This window comes from Oenanthe melanoleuca, chromosome 11 (genome assembly GCF_029582105.1).
Source record: "Oenanthe melanoleuca isolate GR-GAL-2019-014 chromosome 11, OMel1.0, whole genome shotgun sequence".
In the NCBI taxonomy this organism is placed as follows: Eukaryota; Metazoa; Chordata; class Aves; order Passeriformes; family Muscicapidae; genus Oenanthe; species Oenanthe melanoleuca.
In genome coordinates this window covers 7143674-7165736 of record NC_079345.1, presented here as the reverse complement: position 1 = coordinate 7165736, position 22063 = coordinate 7143674, and the positions used below count along the sequence as shown (strand labels likewise).

Genomic DNA, 22063 nt, shown 5'->3' with positions numbered 1-22063 from the left:
TCTCCCTTCCTGGTGGAGCCAGTCCCTGCCCGCTGTGCTGCCATCAGCTCTGGCCACCCCACCAGACCCCTGAGTCCTGCTGTGGTGGTGGCACATCCCAGGGATGCCTGTGCCATTCTTATTGGAAACAGCCTCCCTGGTACTGGCAGAAAAACACATTTCATCAGTGGGGATGGCAACAGCTGCAGAAGTACAGCGTGGAACAGGCTGGGGTGGTTTGGCTGGGGTGTGGTGGTGTCACCCAGCTGAGCTCAAAGTGCTCAAGGGAATGTTGGGAAGCCGGCAAGGTAGAGGAGGAGGAGGGATGTTCCCAACAGCATGGCCGCAGGCTCTCCCACAGGAATCTGCTTGCTTGCGGCCCTGGGCTACTGAACCTGGTGAAAGCAATTGAGGTGGCCACAAAGTGGAGCCTCAGGGAACTTAGGCTGTGAAGAGGACCCAGTGAAACCTGACCACACATCACTTCACTTGGGCTTGAAAAATCCTGTTGGAGAAAGGTTGTTTTCCATGAGAGGCCATCCCTTACTGTGCTGGTTGATCTGGAGGTTCTGGGGCATGCAAGAGAGTGGGGTCAGGGACATGGTGCTTTGCAGGGACGGACAGAATGTAGAGTCCATACCCATGTCAGTGTTTCACAGAGGGTAGATGTGTCCATTCCCAAATTGCAACATGAATTTCCACAACCCCTTGAGAGCTGGGTTGGATATCCATCCATCCATCCATCCATCCATCCATCCATCCATCCATCCATCCATCCCTTCCAGATCTTCTCACACATGGTCTCAGGATGCTCTTCTTTGGGACACCTCAAGATGGATTTGTAGATATCTATGGTGTTCTTTGTCACACCAGCCAGTGCTTTCTGTGGGTTTTCTCATCACAGGTCCCATGTGGTGGGGCTGGACCAGCAGCACCATTTGCTGCCTCTGGCTGCTCCCCAGCTTTCCCCCAAAAGGTTGGTTGGTCAGGGTGGCTGGTGGCTCTTCCCTTGAAGACAGTGCCTGGCCTTGTTCATCTGCCTATTGCCCAACCCCGAGGGTGCCTCCCAGGCACACCGTGCTGTTGGGAAACGCCAGTGATAGCCCCATTACCTTTTGACCTACTTGAGCTCTTCCGTACCCGTTCTGCTAATTACAGCTCACCTTTCACAGGGGAAGTGGGGCTGGTTCAACCACAGCCACCTCCCACACCTTTCCTGGGGCTGCTCAAGCAGGTCCCTGGGAGGGGGGACACAGACCATATCTTCCTAGTGCTCCCCTTGCCCTAGGCTGTTCCTCCAGCTCCTGGAGCCTCCCATGACTAACAGGTTTTGAGATAATTGTTCCACTCCCTAATCTGATCTGCAGAAGATTCATGACATTGTTTTCAAAGTGCCATAAGCCATTTCCAGGGGCTCTAAGCCCATGAGGGTTGTGATTCATCCACATGCTGCTGCCACAGGTACTTAATCTTCTTCAAAACAGCAAGTCCTTCTTCCAGGGTTATTATCTCCTCAAGAAACACCACCCAGGCAAGTGCCTAATAGGGCACTTTTGCCTGTTCAGTGCTGATGGATATTTGTGCCAGCTCTTGCTTCTCACACATGCCATGAGGAACAGTCCTTCCCTGGGAGCAGTTGTCAGGGGAGGGGACCATGGGGCTCTTTCAATGCCACTTGAGGGCTGGGTACCCACCCTGGCCTGTCAAACACACAGGAAAGTGGATGCTGCACTAAAGCACAGGGGGCTCCTTGTCTCCTGCATAATGTCCTCAAAGAGCCCTTGAATGGACAGGGGCTCATCCTTCATGGTGAAGGTGTGAGATACTGGAGCCCATTGCTGTGTGGGGCTGGAGACAGTTCAGGGGTGACAAAGGCTGTTGCACCTCCTGGAATTAACTCTCATTTTGCCCCAAAGCATCTTGCAGAGGACAATGATTGATTACTCCTGGCACCAAATATTTGTGTCCTACTACTGAACTTATGCACTTGTCTTGATTCTGGTTAAACTTTTCTCTGTAATGGGAACTCTGTTATTGTGGCATTCTTCTCTGGTCAGCACAGATCCACAGGTGGCTGTGATTCAGCTAAGCCAGGTTCAGCTCCAGGAAGCCTTTCCTGCACCCAACAATGTCCCTGTGATCCTTTCCCAAACCTAAGGCATTGGAAACAGTCTAGAAATGCCTAGCCTGGAGGCACTTCCCATGGCATGGCCAACCTCAGGCACAGCCTCCATGGAGCCACCTTAGCTCTTTGTTCTGGGATCTTCTTCCTCTTCTTCCCCAGCGTTTTCCATTCCTTGTTTCAGCTTAATTGACAGAGGGCTTTTTTTGGTCTTTCCTTATATTTTGAAGCCGTAAATCACAGGTGACCACTGGTGCCCACTGTCTGCTGCATCTGATGCCATGTTGGTGGAATCAGCCTGAGACCCAGGCTTTGATCCTCCATCTTTAGGGGGTTTCCACACATCTCAGTTGGATGGTAGGCACAGTCCAAACGTTTTCCTACAGGCTGGGCAGGGCCTCCTTGCTCCTGGGGTGCTGTGGCTGGAGCAGCTCCTTTGCAGAGTACCAGGGCTGCTCCCCAGGACAGCCTTGCTGGCAGCGTGGAGCATCCAGCCAAGTGCTGACCCTGGGTCTGGCTCTTTCCAAACTCCCTTGTCTTCAGAACATTCCAGCCTCTGACTTGTTTTTTCAGGTCGTGCACGATCCCCAGGTATTTACAAAACACATCTCCATTTCCAGACACATTCATGGTTTTGGGAGGTTTCACCTTCTGCCCTGGTGAGGACCTTGTGTCACTGTGCCTGCACAGCCTTTGCCAGCCAGGCTTTCTGCACCACAGTTCCCCAAATCAGAGCTGATTTTGGGCTGCAGGGACCTTATTCCTTCAGTGTGGCTATGAAACAATGATATTCTGAAGTGATTCCATCTCCACTAACACTTAGTGTTCTCCTGGGTCATGTGTGGTACACATGCCAGGCTTGTTTTGCCAGCCCAACATCAACCTCCCATCTATCATCTCTTCCATGCCCATCACAGAGTCTGTATCTCAGCACTGGGGTGATGGAGACAGGGGAAATATATCTCCCCCTTGGCCACTAGACAGATGCCAGGGGAAGCTGACTGGGCGACGCTCCAGGTGACATCCTGCTCCTTCTGCTCCTAGGGAAGAGGGCAGTAGGTCACAGCAGCTGTGACCTGGTTCCCATTCTACACCTCCATCCTGCTGGGGAAGGTGGTTGCAGAATAGAGCATGTTGTCAGCCTGAAGTTGCTTAAGAGGGTTGAGGCCAGGAAGTAGAGTAGGTGTCCTCCAGCTGAGGCAGGAGGAGGAATTTTGGGGGGGATAGATGATCACAATGCTTCTGGAAGGTGGCCAGAGTGCACCAGTATTTGCAACAAGTGTTTGAGATGGCTCTGACCCGGGAAGAGAAGAGAGGTTGTGCTGTCACTGGTGGGAATTGTGCTTCCCACACAAGGTGGTGGGGCTTTGTGGCAGCCACGAGGCCAGGACCATGGGCAATCCCCCACCCTGAGCTTGGGGGTGGCAGCGGGGACATGCCCATGTAGCATGAAGCTGGAGCCGACCTCAGAGTGTGACAGCAAACAGGACCCTGTGTTGGGGCAGTCCCATGGAAAAGATGGAATGAAAAAGCGGGGAACATCTGTCACAGTAAGGGGGAAAGATACAGAAAAGCATAAATGCAACATAAAGTGGAGCCAGGCTCATTCCTGCTGTCCCCTGCTCCTCTGCACTGCCTGGAACGGGGCCAGGGCAGGATGAGGGCCAGGGACAAGCCCTGGAGACACAACTGATCATAAGGGACAGGAGCCTGTCCCGCCGGCCAGACAAACTGCCAGGACCAAGGACGCGGCTGTCATTCAATAGCAGACATGAAAGAGGCAGGCAGGCTGTGTCTCTGGGCAGAGGGAGCAGGGTGCAGCCCTGCCGGGTGCCAGCCGAGGGGGGACAACAAACTGAAGGCCAGCGGTGAGTCCCTGAAGAACGGCGGGACACGGGGCGTCCTTTCCTTTCGGGACATGAAGCTCCTTCAGTGGCCTCGCCGTGCGTGTGGCCACCATGCCCCCTCGTGGCAGCGAGACACCGCTCGTGCTCCCGGGCTGGCGCGGGCAGCAGCCGCGCAGGGACGGAGATGGAGGTGCTGGCTGCCAGGGAATGCCCTGGAAGGGTCACTTCATCCCACCTCGAGAAGTCCACTGGGGGTGCAGCACCCCAACCCCATCTCTGTTGATGCTACCTGAGGCCACACGTGTTCCAGGTCCCTGCCAAACCTCGTCTAACTTCCCCAAACTCCCCTCAGCTTGCAAACGTGCCTCCAGCATCCTCCCAGCCCCTCTCCTTCCTAGGGGTCAACCCTGCCAGTCGTATTTTTGGCATAAACCACTTGTGCTGTGGCCAAGCCAAGCACTTCAGGCGCCGCTCAAGGGCAGCGTGTTTCCAGGGTCAGGCTGGGAATCCTGGAAATAACACCAAGGCTGAAAAAAAAAAAAGGTGGAAAAACCCAAACACAATCTCCTGAACCCTGCCTCATTTTCCCCCAACAAGCCCTCAGGAGTAACAGTCCCGGGGTTGTCACATGTGTAATGTCATTTTAGGTACCTGGAGTAGATGCAGGGGGTGAAGAAGATGCTTTCTCACCCCTTTCTCCTTCCTCCCGTGGCTCATTGTTGCCTATCATAATCCCTTTGTCCTGTCTTTGCAGCCCCAAGTCAAGCACCCAGAGGGCAGGAAAGCCAGACTGTTTTCTTGAAGCATTTCTGGGACACTTGCAGCTCTGTGTGGCATCTTGCTGCTTTCAGGGCCACTCAGGATGATCTCAGACACACTGCAAGCTGGAGCAGCCTGGCATGTCCAGCCTCGTGGGAGGAACAACCCTGGGCAGAGATAGCCAGGAGGAAAAAGCTGCCCTGCCCGGTGGAGTTTTTCTTCATTCCTTGAAAGCCACAGAGACCTGCTGTGCGGGATTCAGGGCTGGAGGCAGCGCCAGGACAGCGCCGAGGTGGAGCTGTTGTGATGGATGACATGACACCATTCCCAAATGCCTCTACTACAGGTGACAGTGCCCAAAGCACCACAGCTGGCAGAGGGGGACACTCAGAAATGGTACCCACTGTGAGGAGCATCATAGTCAGCACTCAGTGTGGGGTTTAATCCGTGCCTGGCGTGGCAGGAGCCACACTGGGACAGGAGGGGGCAGGAACATTTCCCAGACTCCCACGGGGACAGGTGGATGTTGTCCTTGATGCATTTACAGGAACAGGCAGCCTGTCTTTGCCAAGCACAAGTATTTCTGTGGCTTGCAGCTGGGGGACACATGGCTGCTGTGCTTTGGGCCTGCTCCTAGAGGGGAACAACCACCCTGCCTCTGACCCATGTCTGGGTCTGGCTAAACCTCCCAGGAGAGGTTTGTAAAGGAGAGGTGAGGTGTGAGACAATTTTACAGTGCTGTGGCCCTGGGCTCAAGCTGCTGCTCCTGTCCTTGAGTGTGCAGCCTTGAGTCTGGCAGCCTTGCTCCTTCTGGTAAAGTCCTCCAGCTGTCCCAGTACAGAGGGGATCGTCCTGTCCCCTGAGGGACAATGGTGCCTACAAACCACAGGGCTGGCAGAGTGCTTGCCCCAGGCAGCAGGGTTGGAAAAGGGATACTGCCTTGGCCAGGGAGGGAGTATCACATCATTTGGCCTCTCAGGTACAGGAACAAGAGACGCTGGCAGCATATCAGATCATTTTATTGCCATGGGCCAGACCCAGTTCCCAGAGGGGGTCTGGGTCCAGCCCCTTGACCCCTCTAATACTGTTGAGAAGATGAACCTCGAGCCTCCCAAGTACAAATGCTGAGCATCCTCCATCTGGGTTGCCATGGAGCAGCTCTGGGGCATCACTCCCATCCTGGTGCCTGCACCTCCAGGAGCTGGAGGCCAGCAGGGAAAAGGGAGGCGAGGCCAAAGGTGCGGAGAGTGCCTCTCCTGTAACAGCAGGTGCTGCCACCATGTCCTGCCCTGGGGCTGCTGGCAGTGGGGAGCAGCAAGAGCCCCCTCAGCCCCCTCAAACCTCCATGCCAGGCGCCCGCCCCAGGCCCAGCGCCTGCACCAGGTCATCGCTGAGCCCGCTCTTCAGCGTCCGCCGCACTGCGGGAAGAGCAGAGCGTGGCACTGGTCCACCTGTCTGGTGGGCTCAGCATGTCAGGTCATGGGTGGCCCATGGGGAAGGAGCCAAACAGGGCATGGGAACAACGACACAAAGGACAAGGCATGGGGACTGAGCCCAGAGACATGGAGACGGGATGAGGCATACAAAGAGAGTACAGAGACAGGGAGATGGAACAGAAGACAGTGACAGGGACAGAGATGAGAGGGAGTATGGGGATAGGGACGAGTCTAGAAGGAGAGACGGGACAGGGCATGGCAACAGAGACAAAGAGATGGGAAAGGGTAAGGGGACAGGGACACAGAGATGGGAAAAAGCATCTGAGCAGGGACACAGACATGGGACAGGGACACGGAGATGGGACAGAGTACAGGGACAGAATGTGGGAACAGGGCAAAGGACACAGGGATGGGACTTACAGGATTTCCTATTGACACGGGACCTCCTGCGCTCCTTGCTAGGGCAGGGTCGGGGGTTGGCATTGAGAGTCACCGATTTCACCAGCTGGTCCATGATGTCATCTGAAGCATCATCGGGTGAGCTGGGAACGTCCTCCTGGGCTGGAGAACTCTGGGTTGGAGTGCTGTGCCCTGTTCCTGCGTGGGGACAATGAACATGCTGGCACCAGCTGTCCACAGCTAGCTGGACATGCCTTGAGTTCCTTTGCCATGCTGCTCCTACCCTGGCTGGCTCGGCTGCGGCGGGCAGGGACATCTGTGGGGGAGGTCAGCACAATCTTCATGCTCTCGTGGCCCGCTTCCATCTGCTCCTTGGGGCTGCTGGACACCACGGCAGGTGGCAGAACCGCCTCGGCAATGCCGGAGAATTTCTCAGTCTGCAATGGGAGGAGAGGTTGGCCCTGGGGACACGGGGAGCACCAGCCCCTGGTGGCACCCAGCCGAGTGTCCCCGCACCTCGGTGATGAGGCGCCCCCGGGTTTTGCTGCGCTCGCGGTGGGCGGCGCGTTTCTTGTGCTGCTGCAGGACGCGCTCGCGGCAGGTGCGGTACTCCAGCGCGAACTCCCGCAGCAGCTTGCAGATGGACGTCACCTTCACATCCCGCGCCGCACTCGCTGGGTACCCCAGGTACAGCAGGAAGGAGTGAAACCTATGGGGACATCAGTCACAGAGCGCCACCAACAGCACTGCAAGGTTCCTGCTGTGTCCCTGAGCCACCAACCTGTTGAGGACACGCCTGTGCACCACCTTCAGGACGATGATGCGCTGGGTGCTATCCTTGAGGAACTCTGTCAGCTTGGTCTTCAGCACTGGCTTGGTCTCATGCTTGGCAATCACCTTCAGGTGGTGCCAGGAGGTCCTGCACCTCCGCTCCAGCTGCACCAGGCTGTTGGCCAGCTCTTCAAAGTCAACCTGGAAGAGTGAGATGTCAGTCCTTGGTCATGCTGGTGCAGCTGGGCAGCAGGATGACGCCCTCCCCTTGCCCCAGTGTCACCTGCCTTGCCTCACCTTGGCGGAGCGGGTGATAGAGGCAATTTCTGAGTAGAGGTCAGTGGTTTCTGGGAACTTCTCTACCACCATCTGGCAGAGATGGTAGAGCAGGGACTGCCGGTGTACTGTATCCTTCACTTCTGAGACCTTCTCCAGGTAGCCAAGCTCAAAGCCTCTGCTCTGAAACCCAATGGACTCAGCAGGGATTCTCCTCCAGCAGACCTACAGTCTGCAGATCCACTGGGTCCCCATCAGCACCACCCAGCTCCCCACAGAACCTTCTAGGTGCCCATACACCATGGCTGGTTCTCACCCTGCTCCTCACCTGGGAACCATTCAAGAAGTTGCCCATAGCCAGCAGTGTGGCCAAGATGCACTTGAATGTGTGATTTCTGGCCAGCTGCTCCATGCCTAACTTCAGATCAAAGAGTGGCTCTGCGATCTCCTGGATGAGGGGAGAAGCAGGTGAGATCCCTTGGCCACTCTCTTCCTTGGGAGCTTCAGCATTCACCCATGAGGACAACCCCCTCCTTATCAACCCAAGCCCATGCTTGCCCTGGGGACCTGCAGCCCATCCCAGCCATGGGGTGCCACTTTCCATGTTTGGATATGACTGGTCCTCACCAGAAACATGCTTGGCTCAGTGCTTAGCACTGCTGGGGTGTCAGTGGTGGGAGGGCAGAGGGGAGATGCTCCATACCTGCTCCAGGCTCTCGTAGTCCAGCTTGAAGGCCCAGAGCTGAAGCCTTGCCGTGAGGTCACTAATGGAAGACAGGGAGAGCAGGAACTGCTCTGCAGAGCCCAAAGGCACATCAGGATTGGCCAGCTGGACCTCCTGGATCTTCTGTTTTTCCTCCTCAGTTGGGACCATGGTTAGGATTTTCTGGAGCAGGGAAAGAGAGATATGTCAGACTCCATACATGGGATGTGCCAACCCAAGCATCATGGCATGTACTTCGCCCATGCTGGGGAAATCACCTGCTGAGGACCTCAGAGGAGCTGAGGTTGCTTCTCTTGTGCTCACCTCAATCCCTTCCTTACTGACTGCAAACTCATCAAAGTTGAGCACAGCTGTCTTGATTATATGGATGGGCGGCAGCACGGTGAGGCCAATGTTGATGGCATTGCTCCTCTTGGGGTCCAACACCACCAGCACCTTCTTCCCATCAATGGCTTTCTGCAAAGAGGAGAGGGTGGATGAGGACAGCCAGGCTTTCATAAACTTACGAACACGGGCAACCAAACACAGACTAGGCAGTGAGGCAAACCAAATCTGTGCACTGCCCATAATCACCCCCATGGAGCCTCCAGGCTTCTGGTGCCCATCCTTGACATAGGGCAGGGGAGACACAGGCCTTCCTCCCACCCCTCAAGTCCCCTTGGCCAGTGGGTGCCCACCATTACCTTTGAGGTTGGCGCCTCCTTTGACCGTGACTCAAAGAGATGCTCCAGTTTGGCAGCATTGACCTCGACACTCTGCAGGGATGCCCAGAGTGTTCCCTGGCCAAACCTGCCAGGCCCCACAGTATCATCCAGCTGCTTCAGCTCCTTCCAGAAGAGCTTCACTGTCCTCTTCTTCTTGGCCTGGGAGGGACCATCTGTTGTTGAGGGACCTGGCAGCCCTGGTGGGGGTGGGCAGCTGGGGACTGCAGGAGGTGGAGGTGGAGGTGGTGGGCAACCAGGGAGGGCAGGAGGTGGAGGTGGTGGGCAACCAGGGAGGGCAGGAGGTGGAGGTGGTGGTGATGGGCAACCAGGGAGGGCAGGAGGTGGAGGGGGAGCCAGAAATGTTCCAGCACTCATTGCTTCAATGCCAGAAGGGAGGAGAGACCCGTTGGTCACTGGCCCTCTGTCCAAGATGTCAAAATCTTCTTCTTCCCCCAAATCAGTGAAGTCCAAGTCCTTGATCTTCAGCTGCACAGGGATGGTCTCCAGGCGCTCCCATGTCAGCTCTGTGTCCTTTTTGATGGGCATCATCCTGGTGTTCTCCAGCTTCTGTGTGTGGGTCTCGTCATCTATGCTGGACATAGCACGTACCAGCTTGGCATGGGCACTGGCTACTGGCCCATCTGGAGCCCTGCCACAGGGCCGGGCACTCTCCTGCTCCGGGCTGCTACTTCCCTTGGTGTCCATCTCCGCCTCACCCTGGATCCGGGGGGATAAAGGCGTTTCATGGAACACCTTCTCCCTCCCTGACTCCAAGGAGCCCTTGGCAAAGAGCATGTCCAGCATAAACTTGGTGTCAGAGGAGATGGTGCTGCAGGAGTCAGTGATGTCAGAGCGAGCCAAGCGAGACCCTGCAGGAAGAGAGGGAGAAGCTCCAAGAATCTGCTTGGAGGGGGCAGATGGTGCTGGGCTCCATGTAGAGCTGGGGTCCTGCTCTTCAGTGGGATGTACTCAGATGCCAGCATTTTGAGCAAGGAGATACCACCACCCCTCCAAGGCTCTGTGTGTCACAGATATGGGCATAGGATGGGGTCTGAGGGGCCACTATTCTCCACCCCAGTGACGCATATGAGCTGGGAACACACACCCTGGCAGCACCTACTTATGCTGGGTGGCTCCATCCCAGAATCAGAGGTGCCGTGGTCTCTTTCCCATGCAAGAGCAGTAGGATGCTCCAGTGTAGTATCACTGAGGACATCGAGCCGTCCCTTGGCCATGGAAGAGATCTTCTCCTTCTGGGCTGCAGCCAGGTTCTCCAAAAAGCGAGCTCTGCAAGATGGGGTGGATGTTGGCTGGGAGCAAAGCAGGGATGGGGACAACAGGGACAACCAGCAAACCACGCCATGCCACACTGCACTGCCAGACCCACAGCACAGAAACCCCCTGCACTGGCCACATTGCATCAGGGACACCAAGGACTCAACCTCCTCTGAGTCCTGCAGAGAGAGGTGATGGCCCCTGTGCCAACAGGGTGCTGCTGTCACTAGTTAGTCCAACAGACGTGGTGCTCACTGCAACCCTCATCCAAAAGCTGCAAAACCCAGGTGGGTACCAGGGCAGAGACTTGAGGGCACGGTCCTGCTCCTCATGCCCTGTGTGGCTGGAGCCTGGACACCTCCAGCTGGGTACCAGTCCAAGGAAGCGCATGCCTGGAGACACACGCATGCCTCTACTTACTCAAACTTCTTCAAAATAGGCTTGTCCCCATGCAAGGAGGGGGCATCCTCCCGCCTGAGGGAAAACAGGGGTTAGCCCCCACTGCTGGCAGCCCCCTGGGGCTCATGCATCCTGCACACATCCACCTGGCAGCCCTCCAGCATGGAATCCTTGCCCCATGGCCCCAGGGTTCACAGGGACCCAGGGGAGCCCTGGCGAGTCCCTTCCTGCCCAGGCACCACGTGTCAGATATGAGACATCATCTCCTGCACCAGGTCAGGACACCTGGAGCAGGCTGTGCCACCCCCAGAAAGGACACCTCACCCCAAAGCAGGGATCAGAGGGTGACACATCCTGTGGGGTGATGGGGGAGTGGGTTGGGGTCCCACAGGTAGGACTTGAAGGGGAGAGGCAAGGGATGGGGGCAGCAAGTGCCTGTTCCTCCCAGAGCATCATAGGATAGGGCAAGGGAGAATTAATATGACATTAAGCTAAAAGAGAGTAGGTTTAAATTGGATATTAGGAAGAAATTCTTCCCTGTGAGAGTGGTGAGACACTGGCATGGGCTGCCCAGAGAAGCTGTGGATGTCCCATCCCTGTAAGACCAGGCTGGATGCTTTGAGCAACCTAGTCTAGTGGAGGCATTGGAACTAGATGGTTTTTAAGGTTCCTTTCAACCCAAACTATTCCAGGATCCTATGATTCTATGATCATGCTGGGAAGGAGCACACACATGCAGAGCCCAGGCACTTACCAGACAGGGGCAGTTTGGTGCAGCCTGCAAAAGGAAAGACAGAAAGAGTGGGCAGAGAAGAGGGCAAGCGTGGGCAGAGAGAAGAATGAGGAGGAACTGGAGCAGAGCTGTGCATGCCCGAAGGATGCCTTGGAGCCTCTGGCTGGACCCTTTGATACCTGCTGCCCCCTCATACATCCCTCCAGCTCCAGTGCCCTCCCAGACTGTTTCCCCCCAGGGAAAGTCTGTGTGCCCTGGGATGGACACACCTCATGCTCCTGGGAGCCCATCCTGCTGCTCTCAGGGACCTCCATGCACCCAGCCCCTCCCAGCTCCTTACTTGTAGACGCTGCGCTCTCCTGGGCCCGGGGGCTGCTCCTTCTCGGCCGGGGGGGAGGCCAGGGCCAGCCGCACACTGGACGTGCTGTTGTAGATGCTGGTGGGACAGGGTCTGGAAGAAGTTGACAGGGACTGAGAGCAGGTCCCACAGGACTGCTCTCCACCCTGGCACCAGCAATGGATCCAAGTGCTGTCTATGCAGTATCTCAGTGTCTTCACTATCCCCCCAGAGCATCCCACCACAGACCACCTCGAGCTGCACTTACTCTGTTGGGCTGTTTGGTGCAGGGATAGGCAGGGTGTCCTCAGCTGGGGGCTCCTTTGGAGTGTCAGGAGACCCCAGCAATGGCTGGGCATCGGCACTGGGATCCTGGGAGCCACTCTGGGATCGCCATCCACGCCGGCCCTCATCTGTCCTCCTCCGCTCCTTGCGTCCCCCTAGGGGCGGCTCTTCCACATCATCTTCCATCTTGAGAGCACTCTGTGGAGAGACCAGGGGCATGGCACTGGGCACACCAGCACCTCTGCCACCCCATGCACTCACCCTTCCTGCTGGAGGCGGGTGGCACATGGCCAGATGCTGCTGGAGCCCTGCTCACCTCGTAGAGTGTGAACTGCTGCTTCAAGTCGAGGTCGGTGCCCTTGCTGCCCAGGTACTGCTGCACCACCTGCTCCATGCCCTGCTGCTCCAGGCAGTCGGTCACGTCGTAGAAGGTGTCCTGGTCTGGGAGGGCTGCCAGCGTCTGGGCAGAATCAGAGGGATGCTGCTGGCACTGGGGTGACCCACACTGAGCCTCAGCAGTGTGGCACCACGAGGACACCCCTACAGACCTTGTTGATCAGTGTCATGGTGAACACCAGCAGCTCTGTGTCAGCCCCGTTACGCTGCTCCAGGATGGCCATTAGGTTGGACCATGGACAGGCACCTGTGAAAAGAGGCATGAACAGGTGACATGCAGGCTAGGAGGGGACATTGTCCCCCCAGCAGGGACCTCGCAGGAGGCTGGAGCTGCACTCACCTTTCGCCTGGTCCACGGCATTGACAGCACGGATGAGCAGCAAGGCGTTGGGCTCAGTGTACTCCACAAACACCAGAAGCAGCTTCAGTGCTGTCTTCACCACCAGGCGAAACTGGGACAAGGGATGGCAGCTGGGACAGCAGCAGTGACAGGGCCTGCCAGCGTGCTGCTAGGCCACTGTGGGGTGACTGTGCCCATGCCCCAGGACTGGAAGATTTGCTGTGGGGCCAGAGACCTTCAGCTGTGAGGCTGATGCCCAAGAAGCACTGGGAAGGGACCTGGAGCAGGAGTGTCTTACTCAAGCTCTGTGCCTGGGAATGTGGTCACATCAGGATGGGGAGGTCTGCAGATCCTGGGTGACTTCCAGATGGCTGGGAGCAGGACCCAACACAAGCAAAGGTACCAGGGTACCAAGCCCAGAGGCAGATAGTGAAGTACATCCTCTGAGGGATGGTGCAAGGGGACAGCCACAAGCAGGGGAGGGGGTGCAGCGGAGTGCACAGGCAGTCCCCCCAAGAGCAACAGGCACTCACTGGGCTTCCTGACAGCGTGTACAGCCACTGGACGGTCTCATTGTGGTTGATGACACCCTGCATCCCATCCATGAAGAGCATGATCTGGCTCAAGGCTGCAAGGCAGAGTGGGCAGGTTGATGGTGCAGCAGGCAGGGCTTGGGAATCCCCATCCCTGCACATCATCACCACAGCAAGGGCAATGTCTGGCTGCTGGGAAGGCAGAGTAGCTCTGGCAGACTTTCTGGCTTGCCCGCCCTGAATGCCAGCCTTCCTCCCTGGGGATAAGCATAGAATCCTGGAATGCTTTGGGTTGGAAGGGACCTTAAAGACCCATTCCAATTCCCCTGCCACAGACAGGGACACCTTCCCTTAGACCAGGTTGCATCAAAGACTCATCCAACCTGGTCTTCAACACTTCCAGGGATGGGGCATCCACAGCTTCTTTAGGCAACCTTCTCCAGGGGTGCCCTGTGCACAAATACCAACCCCGGAGGATGTAATTCTGGTAGTTCTGGTCGGCCTCTGCCCCCACTTTGATCAGGCACGTCAACCCCTCCAGGTTCACAAACTCTGGCACCAGGTCCTTGTCCTCCTGTGGGGAGAAGGCTGAGTGTTACCAGTGTGGGGTGGGCACCCAACCCTGCCTCCCACTGCACCAGCATCACCTCACCTGGAAGAGCTGCTTCAGGGAGAAGAGGGACCTCCGCAGCTCCGGCCCCTGTGAGTTGTACAGCTTCTCTGGGAGGAAAGGAGAGGTGTGGTGTGAGCAGTTCATTGCTGAATGGGGGCTCCCAAATGCTCCCAGCTTCCTGGGAAAGCCCTGCATCCTGACTTGTCCTGATCCTGATCCCTGTGCCATCACCACAGCATTGCCCCGGATGTGGGACACACTGGCTGGAAGCAGCTGCTGTTCCACAACTACACATTTCAGCCCTCCCACTTTCCTATTTCCTATTTTTTTACACTCTTTTTCTGACCAGCAATGACACAAATATCCCCTCTGGTTTCCTGTGCAGAACCTAAACAGGAACACAGGCAGGAGGCTGAGCTACTTTTAGCCATCCCTCCCTGGGCACAGCCATGCCATGGTTCCAGAGTTCCCAGCAGCTCCAGGGCTTGGGAAAAACCACAGGATAGGGATAGGAATAGGAAGGCCAGTAGTGTGACACAGGGGACAGGACTGTCATTGGGTTGGACACTGTGCTTATGGAGGTGGTGCCTGCAGGCAGGAGCCAGCAGGGGCATTGGGAAGGTGGAAGGCCCCATGAAGACACCAAAGCCATTGGGACCCAGCACTTCCCCATGCAAAAACTGAGTTAGCCACGTATCCCAATTTATTTAGATCAGGCTTAGAGCTGTAACAAGCCAAAAACAAGATGTCCAAGTAGTCATCCAGACATGCCCTGTAAAACACAGTGTTCCAGCAGCCTCCTCCACTCGCTTATCAGGTTGTCAGAACTGAGAGGGAAGGCAGAGCTGCTGGGAGGAAAGGCAGAAGAACTCAAGGTTCAGACAGAGCCTGGGAACTGCTGGCAAAGAGCATGACCATGACCCTGACCCTGGGCTTCCTGCCCCTTCCTGCGTGGTTCAGCTGCAGCCCTGCACAGCCAGCTGATGCCCATCTGGCATCACTCTGCTCAGTGCTTGTTTTCCCCCTGCCAAAGAAAAAAAAAAAAAGGCTTGAGACTCCTGAATATTTTGCAGGACCTCAGAGCAGGCTGCCTGAACCATGGCAGCACTTTCTGCTGCGCAAGAGCTTTTTGTTTATGTCTTCACAGCTATATTTAGAGCTTGCCTGAATGACCCAGAATAACTGCAGTGGGTGGTGGGCTCCCAGCCCAAGAGGCAAAAGTCCTGATCTCTGAGGATGGAGTGGATTAACCCAACGGGTAGCCCATGAGGACCACGTCCCCTGATCTCTGGGAGGGATTCAGGGGTGGAAGCAAAAAGCATCACAAAAACCCTGGCCAAAACTCACTGCAGAGGCCAAACCTCCACCATCCAGGGCAGTGGAGCTGCTGGATCAGCCTGGGGGAGGGAGCAGCCCCGACTCACCGATGATGGCGTGGACTCGGACGGAGAGCTGCGTGCGCAGGATCAGGGTTGGCCGTCTCCCCTTCCTGAGGTGGAGGAAAATGCAGCATGAGTGCCTGCAGTGGGATCACCACACCCCCTGGCTCATTGCCTATGGTGTTCACACACATATGGGGTCCAGGACTCAGGTCTCCCACGTGCCTCACCTGACCTCCTCGTAGAAACCCTCCAGATCATCCTTCTGTTCCAGCAGGGACAAGTCAAGGTCCAGGTAGTGTCCAGAGGGTGAGATCTGCAGCGTGCAGTCCTCCAGCTGGGGATGCAGACAGCCAGGCTGAGCACCCACGCCCACCACAGCTCTACTGGCTCCCAGAGCATTCCCAGGTCACCCTCCTTCCCACACCAAACTCAGCTGGCAGACCCATCCTGGAGTGGGGGTGGCATGTCCCACCTGTCCCCAGTCACTGGCTCTGCAGGGAGATGCCCCAACACCTTCCGCCTCAGCCTGGTGCTGATGTGGAGAAACATGGAGCTGCAGGCTGGAAAAGGCTGAGTGAGGTCCTGCCACCATCGAGCTCCTCAGCAATCCCTGGGTGGGAACCATGGCAAGAGGTCGATTGGTTCCCTGGGGCTCCCCTCAGCAGGGGTGTGACTGGGGCAGGTTCCCTCAGGGGATTGGCAAATTGTCCCCGCCTGCAGGGACTGGCTCTGAGGGAACTGTCAGGCACCCAACCCAGCCAGGGACACCCCAGAGGACGGCAAATCCCTAGGATGTGCCCTGGCACGCCCTCTGACTCAGCCCAGAGCCACCTCGCCTCTTCCATCAGGATGTGGATAAGCACAGCCATGAGACAAGGCTGGGGCGAGGGGCATCTTCCCAGAAAGTCCAAGCCCAGCAAGCATGGTGCACAGACAGTGGGCACAGCACCCACAGAGTCCATGAGGCACCCTGCAGCCAGCAGCACCCCACAGCACCCAGGCGGCTCCTCTGGGTCTGGCAATTCACCCTCGAGGCACGAATAGAAGTAGAGGGAAGGCAGTGCCAGCACCCTGCCTCCCCTGCACATCTGGATCTGTTCCTAAGGCGTTTGCAACTCCCCTGCCCCACCCTCTCCGTGCTCAGCCCACCTCCAAGGAACAGATCCACATGGCAGGAACTGAGGGTAAAACCCCATTATTAAAGCTGCTCATGGTGCAAACAAGAGCAAGCAGCACAAGCAGCAATAGGGGGGGAAAGTGGGGATCCATCAGCCATCTAAAACCCCACCTCAATTTCAGCCCCAAACTGCAAAAGCTCCAATCAGTCCTGTGGCTGAGGAGCTCAGATGGGAGCAGTCACAGCTTCTCTGCCTTTCCCATCAGTGCCTTTCCCTACTGGAGATCTCACAGCAATACTAGGTATGGCTCCTGCATCTCACTGGGATTCCTTTCCATGACATTCCCATCTCCTTGCACGCCAGCATTGTGCACGAGCTCACACATATGAATAGTTAATACCAGAGGGTAAATGCCACAGGCATTGAAGTAATTAGAACTGACCACGCCTAACGGGCAATTTGGCGGGGCACTGTTGTTGGGTCAGACGTTGATGTGTCCCACTCCACCTCCCTGGTCACTGGCCACACCAGCCAGCCATGGCAATGTGCAGCAAACACAGGCTGCTGGCACTGGGCAGGCACTCCAGGCTGCCAGCTCTGTGTTCACAGCGTGAGTCCCTAACACTGACCCCACACAGGGTTTGCTCACTGGGGAATGCTTCAGTTCCTCCACTGGAACAGGCTGTCCTGCATCCCTGCATCCACCCAGCCAATCCTGCATACTCCTGGGCATCCTCCCAGATGTCCCTGTATCCTCCTGGCCACTCTTGTATCCCCACAGGCATCTCTGCCAGTCTCCCGGGCATCTCCTCAGGCATCCCTCCATCCAGGCACTCAAAGACAGCAAAGAGCAAATCACCCCCAGTACAAAAGCTTTGCCTTCTCTGGGCTGCCACAGCCCCAGCAAGCCAGAGTTAACATCCCCAGCTCCTTTGGGGCTGGTGACATATCCCAGCTGGCCGGGGGAGGCCAAGACCCTGGGACCTGACCCCGTGTATTTCCTGTGTGAGCTTGGCAACGTTTCCCACTAGGGATGCTCCAAGCACTGGCTCTAGTTTGGCTGTGGCCTCCCTGGGGATGGAGAGGCTGTCCCAGGCTCCTGCTGCCCTGCCAAAAATCCTGGGCAGCACTTCCACCAGGGAGCAGCAGCCAGGGGTTATTCAGACAAGGGGTCTATATCCTGTAGGATCAAGCTGGGATCTCAGTGTCATGCTGGTGGGGGCAGCAAGTTGGGGTCACAGGTTACTGACAGCTCCCAGGGCAGGGTGATTCTGTCATCTGTCTCCTGCCTGGTAAACCATTATAAAATGAGCCAGACTTTGAGGGCAATGGGGGCTGGAGGGCAAAGCAGAGCTGGGAAATGAGAGTGTCTCACGCTCACACATCCAGCCTGCAGCTCCTGGGAGTCCCAGCCACCCTGCAGCTGGGTGGATGTCCTTCACCCATTCATGGGGAGGTTCTGGGGTCTTGCTGAGGACATGATGCTGGTGCCAGCCCTGATGTGGAACAAGGACCCATGACCTGCAAAAAGTTTCTGTCTGTGTTGAATGCCCCATCCCTGGAAGTGTTCAAGGCCAGGCTGGATGGTGCTCCTGCCCATGGCAGTGGGGTGAAACAAGATGATCCCTTTAAAGTCCCTTCAAACCCAAACCATTCCAGGATTCAATGGAGGTGTGATGGAGACATGCACAAACTCACACCACCCACCACAGCATCACAATTTCCTGCTCACCCCTATTATGGCATCCCCACATGGGAGGATGCTCCAAGGCCAGGCAGTGAATATCCTCTTTATCTGCCAGCAAAGGAAACACTTTTACCCCCTTTCTAACACTTTCTTTTTGCAGTAACCACAATTTCCCAACATTGCTGCCTCTCTTCTAGAAAGCAAAAATATGTTATTTAAATATAGTAGGCAGCAGTTAAACACAAGGCACTGACAGGTCAGAAAGCCCTGGCATCACCAGCTGCTGCTCATCCTCCCAAAACACACAAGGGCTGATGGTTTATAGAGCTACACCAGCTACAGGACCAACCCCAAACCCAACAACCCCAGCCAAGCACATTCACCTCCATTTAGTTGCAGGGCTAAGAAGGGTGTTCACTGCCAGGGAACCCAGGTGTTTGTCACTCCTGCATGATGGATGGCAGCAAGTGGATGAGAACACTGCCACTGCCTTATCATGGGGGCAGGAAATAATACCCAAGCCAGGAAGGATCTCTGGAGGTCACCCAGAGTCTGCCCAGAAGAGCAAACTTGCTTCCCTCTCGAAGCTCCTCCAGCTGGGCTCATTGCTCATTAACAGGTCTCTTGTTGCTCATCAACAGACCTGTGTCAATGGGGAGGACCCTGGTCCTAGGCAGCAGTCCTAGAAAAGCCATGGCATGAAAGCCATGGTGTCCTGAAAGCCGGGGCTGCCTGGCTGCAGCTCCCTTCCCAGGATCCATGCAAGGATGGTGCTGGGAGCTGGGGAGTGCTGGGGGCTGCTGAGCACCAACACTCAGTGCCACTGATGACCCCTCCTCACTGCTTTTGTGCCTTCCAGAGGTTAAACGGGGCAAAGACCCTCACCAAAGCCCTCCTCAAGCCTCTGTTAGGAAACAGAGGGCAACAGGGCTGTGGGATAGGGATTGCACACTTCTCACACAGAGATTGCCCCACCAGCACGTCTATTGAGCACAAGAGCTCTCAGCAAGTTTATGGCACTGAGGCCAGTGAGCTGTTTGCTCTTCCCAGATTTCCGGGGGAGGAAGGAGAATGTAAAACTCTAGCCTGATGGGTTTTGCAATTGTTTGGAAAAATCCCCAGATTCAGAGGTGAGATAGTGCTCAAGGGAGCTCAAGGGAGCTAAGGGGCCTTTGGGGACTTTAAGGACAGCCAAAAAAACCTGCCCTGTCAAAACCTGCCTGCAGAGGTTCAGAAAACTGAGGTCCACGCCCTGCAAGCATCACCCAAGGGTACTAGAAAAATGCTGGAAAGCTGGAGAAGATAGTATCAGCCTGGAGGCAAACAATGCAGCAGGAGCAAACAAAGCAGGAAGGTATTTCCAAGCACAAACACACTTCCCGGAGAGCATGAAAAAGTCATCAGTGACAGGTCTGTTCAGGGAGAGGAAGCACCAAGGGTGTCATGGGGCAGGACAGGCTATACAAGGCAGGGATGCTTGCACAAAAAACTCTTGCTCATTATCTCTAAGCTGTTCCCAGCACAGGGAGCTGCTTAGCTAGGCCCAGCAAGTGAAAGACAGCTGCTCTCCCATGGCAGCTCCTCCCCTGGGTGCCTGTGGCTCAATATTCCTCCAACAATGAGGGTACCCCAGCCCAGCTCTCTCCTGGCTGCTGCATCCTCTTCCAGTGCTCTGCAGGTCCAGGCATGCTGCCCAGCAGGACAAACCTGGCACCATGCATCCCCAGCAGAATTCTTTTACAGCCAGTTCCTTGGGAAAAATCTGACTGTTCGTTTACTAATTTTAGGGCGGTGACTAATGGAGCTGAGTGCTACCTGGCACAAAAGGCACCAGGGGAGGCTCTGGCTGGTCATGCCAGGGGAACGACATCTGCACAGCTCCAAGGGTGTCAGCTCTGGATTTCGACTGAACTGGGTGGTTTTGGAGACTGACCTCACTCCACAGGCTGCAAACCCCGGTGCAGGAGGCTCCCAATGCAAATCCCAGCTTGTCAGGTGGGACAGCCCTGCTGCCTCAGACAGCACTGCGTGGTAAAGGCAGCATGGTTTATAGCCTATGTAATCCAGAAATCTGGTTTATAGATCCAGAACAGCATCCAGGCTGTTTAACTGTGATTTCACCACGGGTCATGGGATGATACAGGGAAACTACAGGAAAAAATTATCCAGAGCTTGGCTTAGGCAGAGAACAGAGCCTGACATCCCAGGGTCAACACACTCCTGCTGGGCACAGGACCTCCTTGCCTCGCTCCTGCCCTCGGGAACGCAGTGTCCAGTCTCCCCTCCCCCTCCCGCTGCCCTGTGCCTCCACGGCAGCACTGCGGGCTGGCGATCCCGTTACAGCCAGCTCCTGCCCGGGGAGCACAGCACACGCCTGAAATTTGAGTTTGCTCCATTCGTCATGTCTCCGGGCTGCTTGTTCCCAAACAAACTCCCTTTAGTCACCGCCTAAAAATCCCATGACAGCGACATGAGACGCTGCTTCTTTGCTTCAAGAAAAATGAAAAAGGGAATAAACGGGAGAGGTTTTTTTTGGTGCAGGCAAAGGTCTCAAAGTGATCCCCTTTCCCCTGGAACGCCAGCAAGCTCAGTGCCAGTCACACCGAGCTGATTTCCCCTCTCCTGCTGCCCCATCTCTCCGCTCCGGCTCTGACTCCAAAACCCCCCAGCCAGCCGGGGTTTCTGCCTCTCTTCCCTGCACTCCTGTAGTGCTGCAAGACGGAGATGCTCAGCTATTGCCAAGCTCTGCTGAGTCCCGCGTTCCTAAGGAAGAAAACAAGCCTGTCCCCATCCTGAGAAGGATGCTGCTAGAGCATCACGCTCATAGGAGACACGCAGGGAGGATACCCTGTCCCCCTTGTCTCCTCCACTTCCCAGCCCGAGCCAGACTTGAGGATACACAAACAAGACACGGTGACTCGCTCCACATTCGGCCTCCTGCCTTCCTCCCAGCTGAAGGAAATTGCTCAGCATGAATTTCCGTACTGCTGTCTGGTGGCAAAGCTGCTGCCGGACCGGTGAGATGAGATGATGGTGAGGGGCTGCAGGGGCTGGTGGCCCTCCACCCCACCATCACCTCCCCAGGTTCCAGGTGCCGCAGCAAGCAGGAGCATGGAAGGTCCGGGTGGAGCCGGTGTGCTCCGCTCCTGGCTGCCGCCGTGGAAGTGCGGGGCGGTGGGGAACATGCTGCTTTGCTCAGCCCCCACGACACGGGGATGGACGCCTGCCCTCATCCTGCTTCCCCCAGTCGGGGTTCCTGCCTGCTCTGAGCTGCACATCCTCTTCCTCCCGCCGACTCATTCGGGGCCGGCCGAGGCTGGCATCTCCCGCGGGGGCTCCCAAATCCCGCCGTGAATCACACCGGGAGCGCTGCCCGGGACGCACCGTCCCACCCCTCGCCCCTCGGTGCCCCATGGCCAGCAATCCCCGCCGCGTTTCCCGCACGGTGCCGGCACGGCGCTCTCCCCGCCGCCCCGTCCCCGCTCACCGGCAGCGGGCACCCGACCAGGCGGTGCAGCGCGGGCAGCTGCGCTCCCAGCGCCAGCGCCTCCTCCACCGCGTACACCGGGGCTCGCCGGGGCTCCGGGAAGCTGCCGAAGGCGAAGGGATCCGCGTCCTCCAGGTACTGCACCCGGCATGGCACCGTCGCCTCCGCCGCCTCCACCACCGCCATGGCCCCGGCGCCGCCGCGGCCCCGTGCGACACCCGCGGGGACACGCCTGGTCCGGCCCCTTCCCCGGCCCGCGAGAGGCGAGAGGCGAGAGGCGCGCCCTCCCGCGGCACCGAGGAACCGTGGATGCTCCCGGAGCCGGCTGCTTCAGGCTCTGGGGGGCTCCACTGGAATGCTCCGGCATCAGGGATGCTCCAGGCCTCCGGGCTCTGAGAGGCTCCATCAGGGTACCCCGGTACCGAGGATCTCCAGACCCCAGCTTGCTCTGGCGTCAGGGG

General features: G+C 56.9%; 1 protein-coding gene across 4 annotated transcripts; it reads right to left on the bottom strand.

Annotated features, from left to right (window-relative positions):
- Positions 1 to 5703: 5703 nt before the first annotated feature.
- Positions 5704 to 21847, bottom strand: FHOD1 (formin homology 2 domain containing 1). 4 transcript variants are annotated; one of them, XM_056500363.1, is made up of 24 exons: positions 21603 to 21844; positions 15538 to 15644; positions 15353 to 15417; positions 13968 to 14035; positions 13784 to 13889; positions 13316 to 13410; positions 12783 to 12894; positions 12595 to 12689; positions 12363 to 12506; positions 12030 to 12244; positions 11765 to 11875; positions 11446 to 11469; positions 10713 to 10766; positions 10138 to 10304; positions 8997 to 9886; positions 8617 to 8769; positions 8293 to 8475; positions 7918 to 8037; positions 7611 to 7772; positions 7324 to 7514; positions 7059 to 7251; positions 6826 to 6979; positions 6564 to 6740; positions 5704 to 6125 (listed from the first exon to the last, which is right to left on the bottom strand). In XM_056500363.1, exons 1-24 carry the CDS (start codon positions 21786 to 21788, stop codon positions 6043 to 6045), a joined length of 3855 nt encoding a protein of 1284 aa, XP_056356338.1. In that variant the 5' UTR covers positions 21789 to 21844; the 3' UTR covers positions 5704 to 6042. The 4 variants fall into 4 exon arrangements, with proteins under 4 accessions (XP_056356338.1, XP_056356336.1, XP_056356339.1 ...); XM_056500361.1 differs by having other exon boundaries at positions 5704 to 6740; positions 21603 to 21847; XM_056500364.1 differs by lacking the exons at positions 10713 to 10766; positions 11446 to 11469 and having other exon boundaries at positions 21603 to 21843.
- Between the last annotated feature and the right edge of the window lie 216 nt (positions 21848 to 22063).

What these genes read in the sequence shown, in the direction of transcription:
- FHOD1 (XM_056500361.1), bottom strand. Translation starts at nt 21,788, where the DNA reads ATGGCGGTGGTGGAGGCGGCGGAGGCGACGGTGCCATGCCGGGTGCAG. An exon ending in GGTTTCTACGAGGAGGTCAG is followed by an intron (nt 15,418 to 15,537) that starts GTGAGGCACGTG and finishes CCTCCACCTCAG; the next exon opens with GAAGGGGAGACGGCCAACCC. An exon ending in CACAGGCGTGTCCTCAACAG is followed by an intron (nt 7,252 to 7,323) that starts GTTGGTGGCTCA and finishes ATGTCCCCATAG; the next exon opens with GTTTCACTCCTTCCTGCTGT.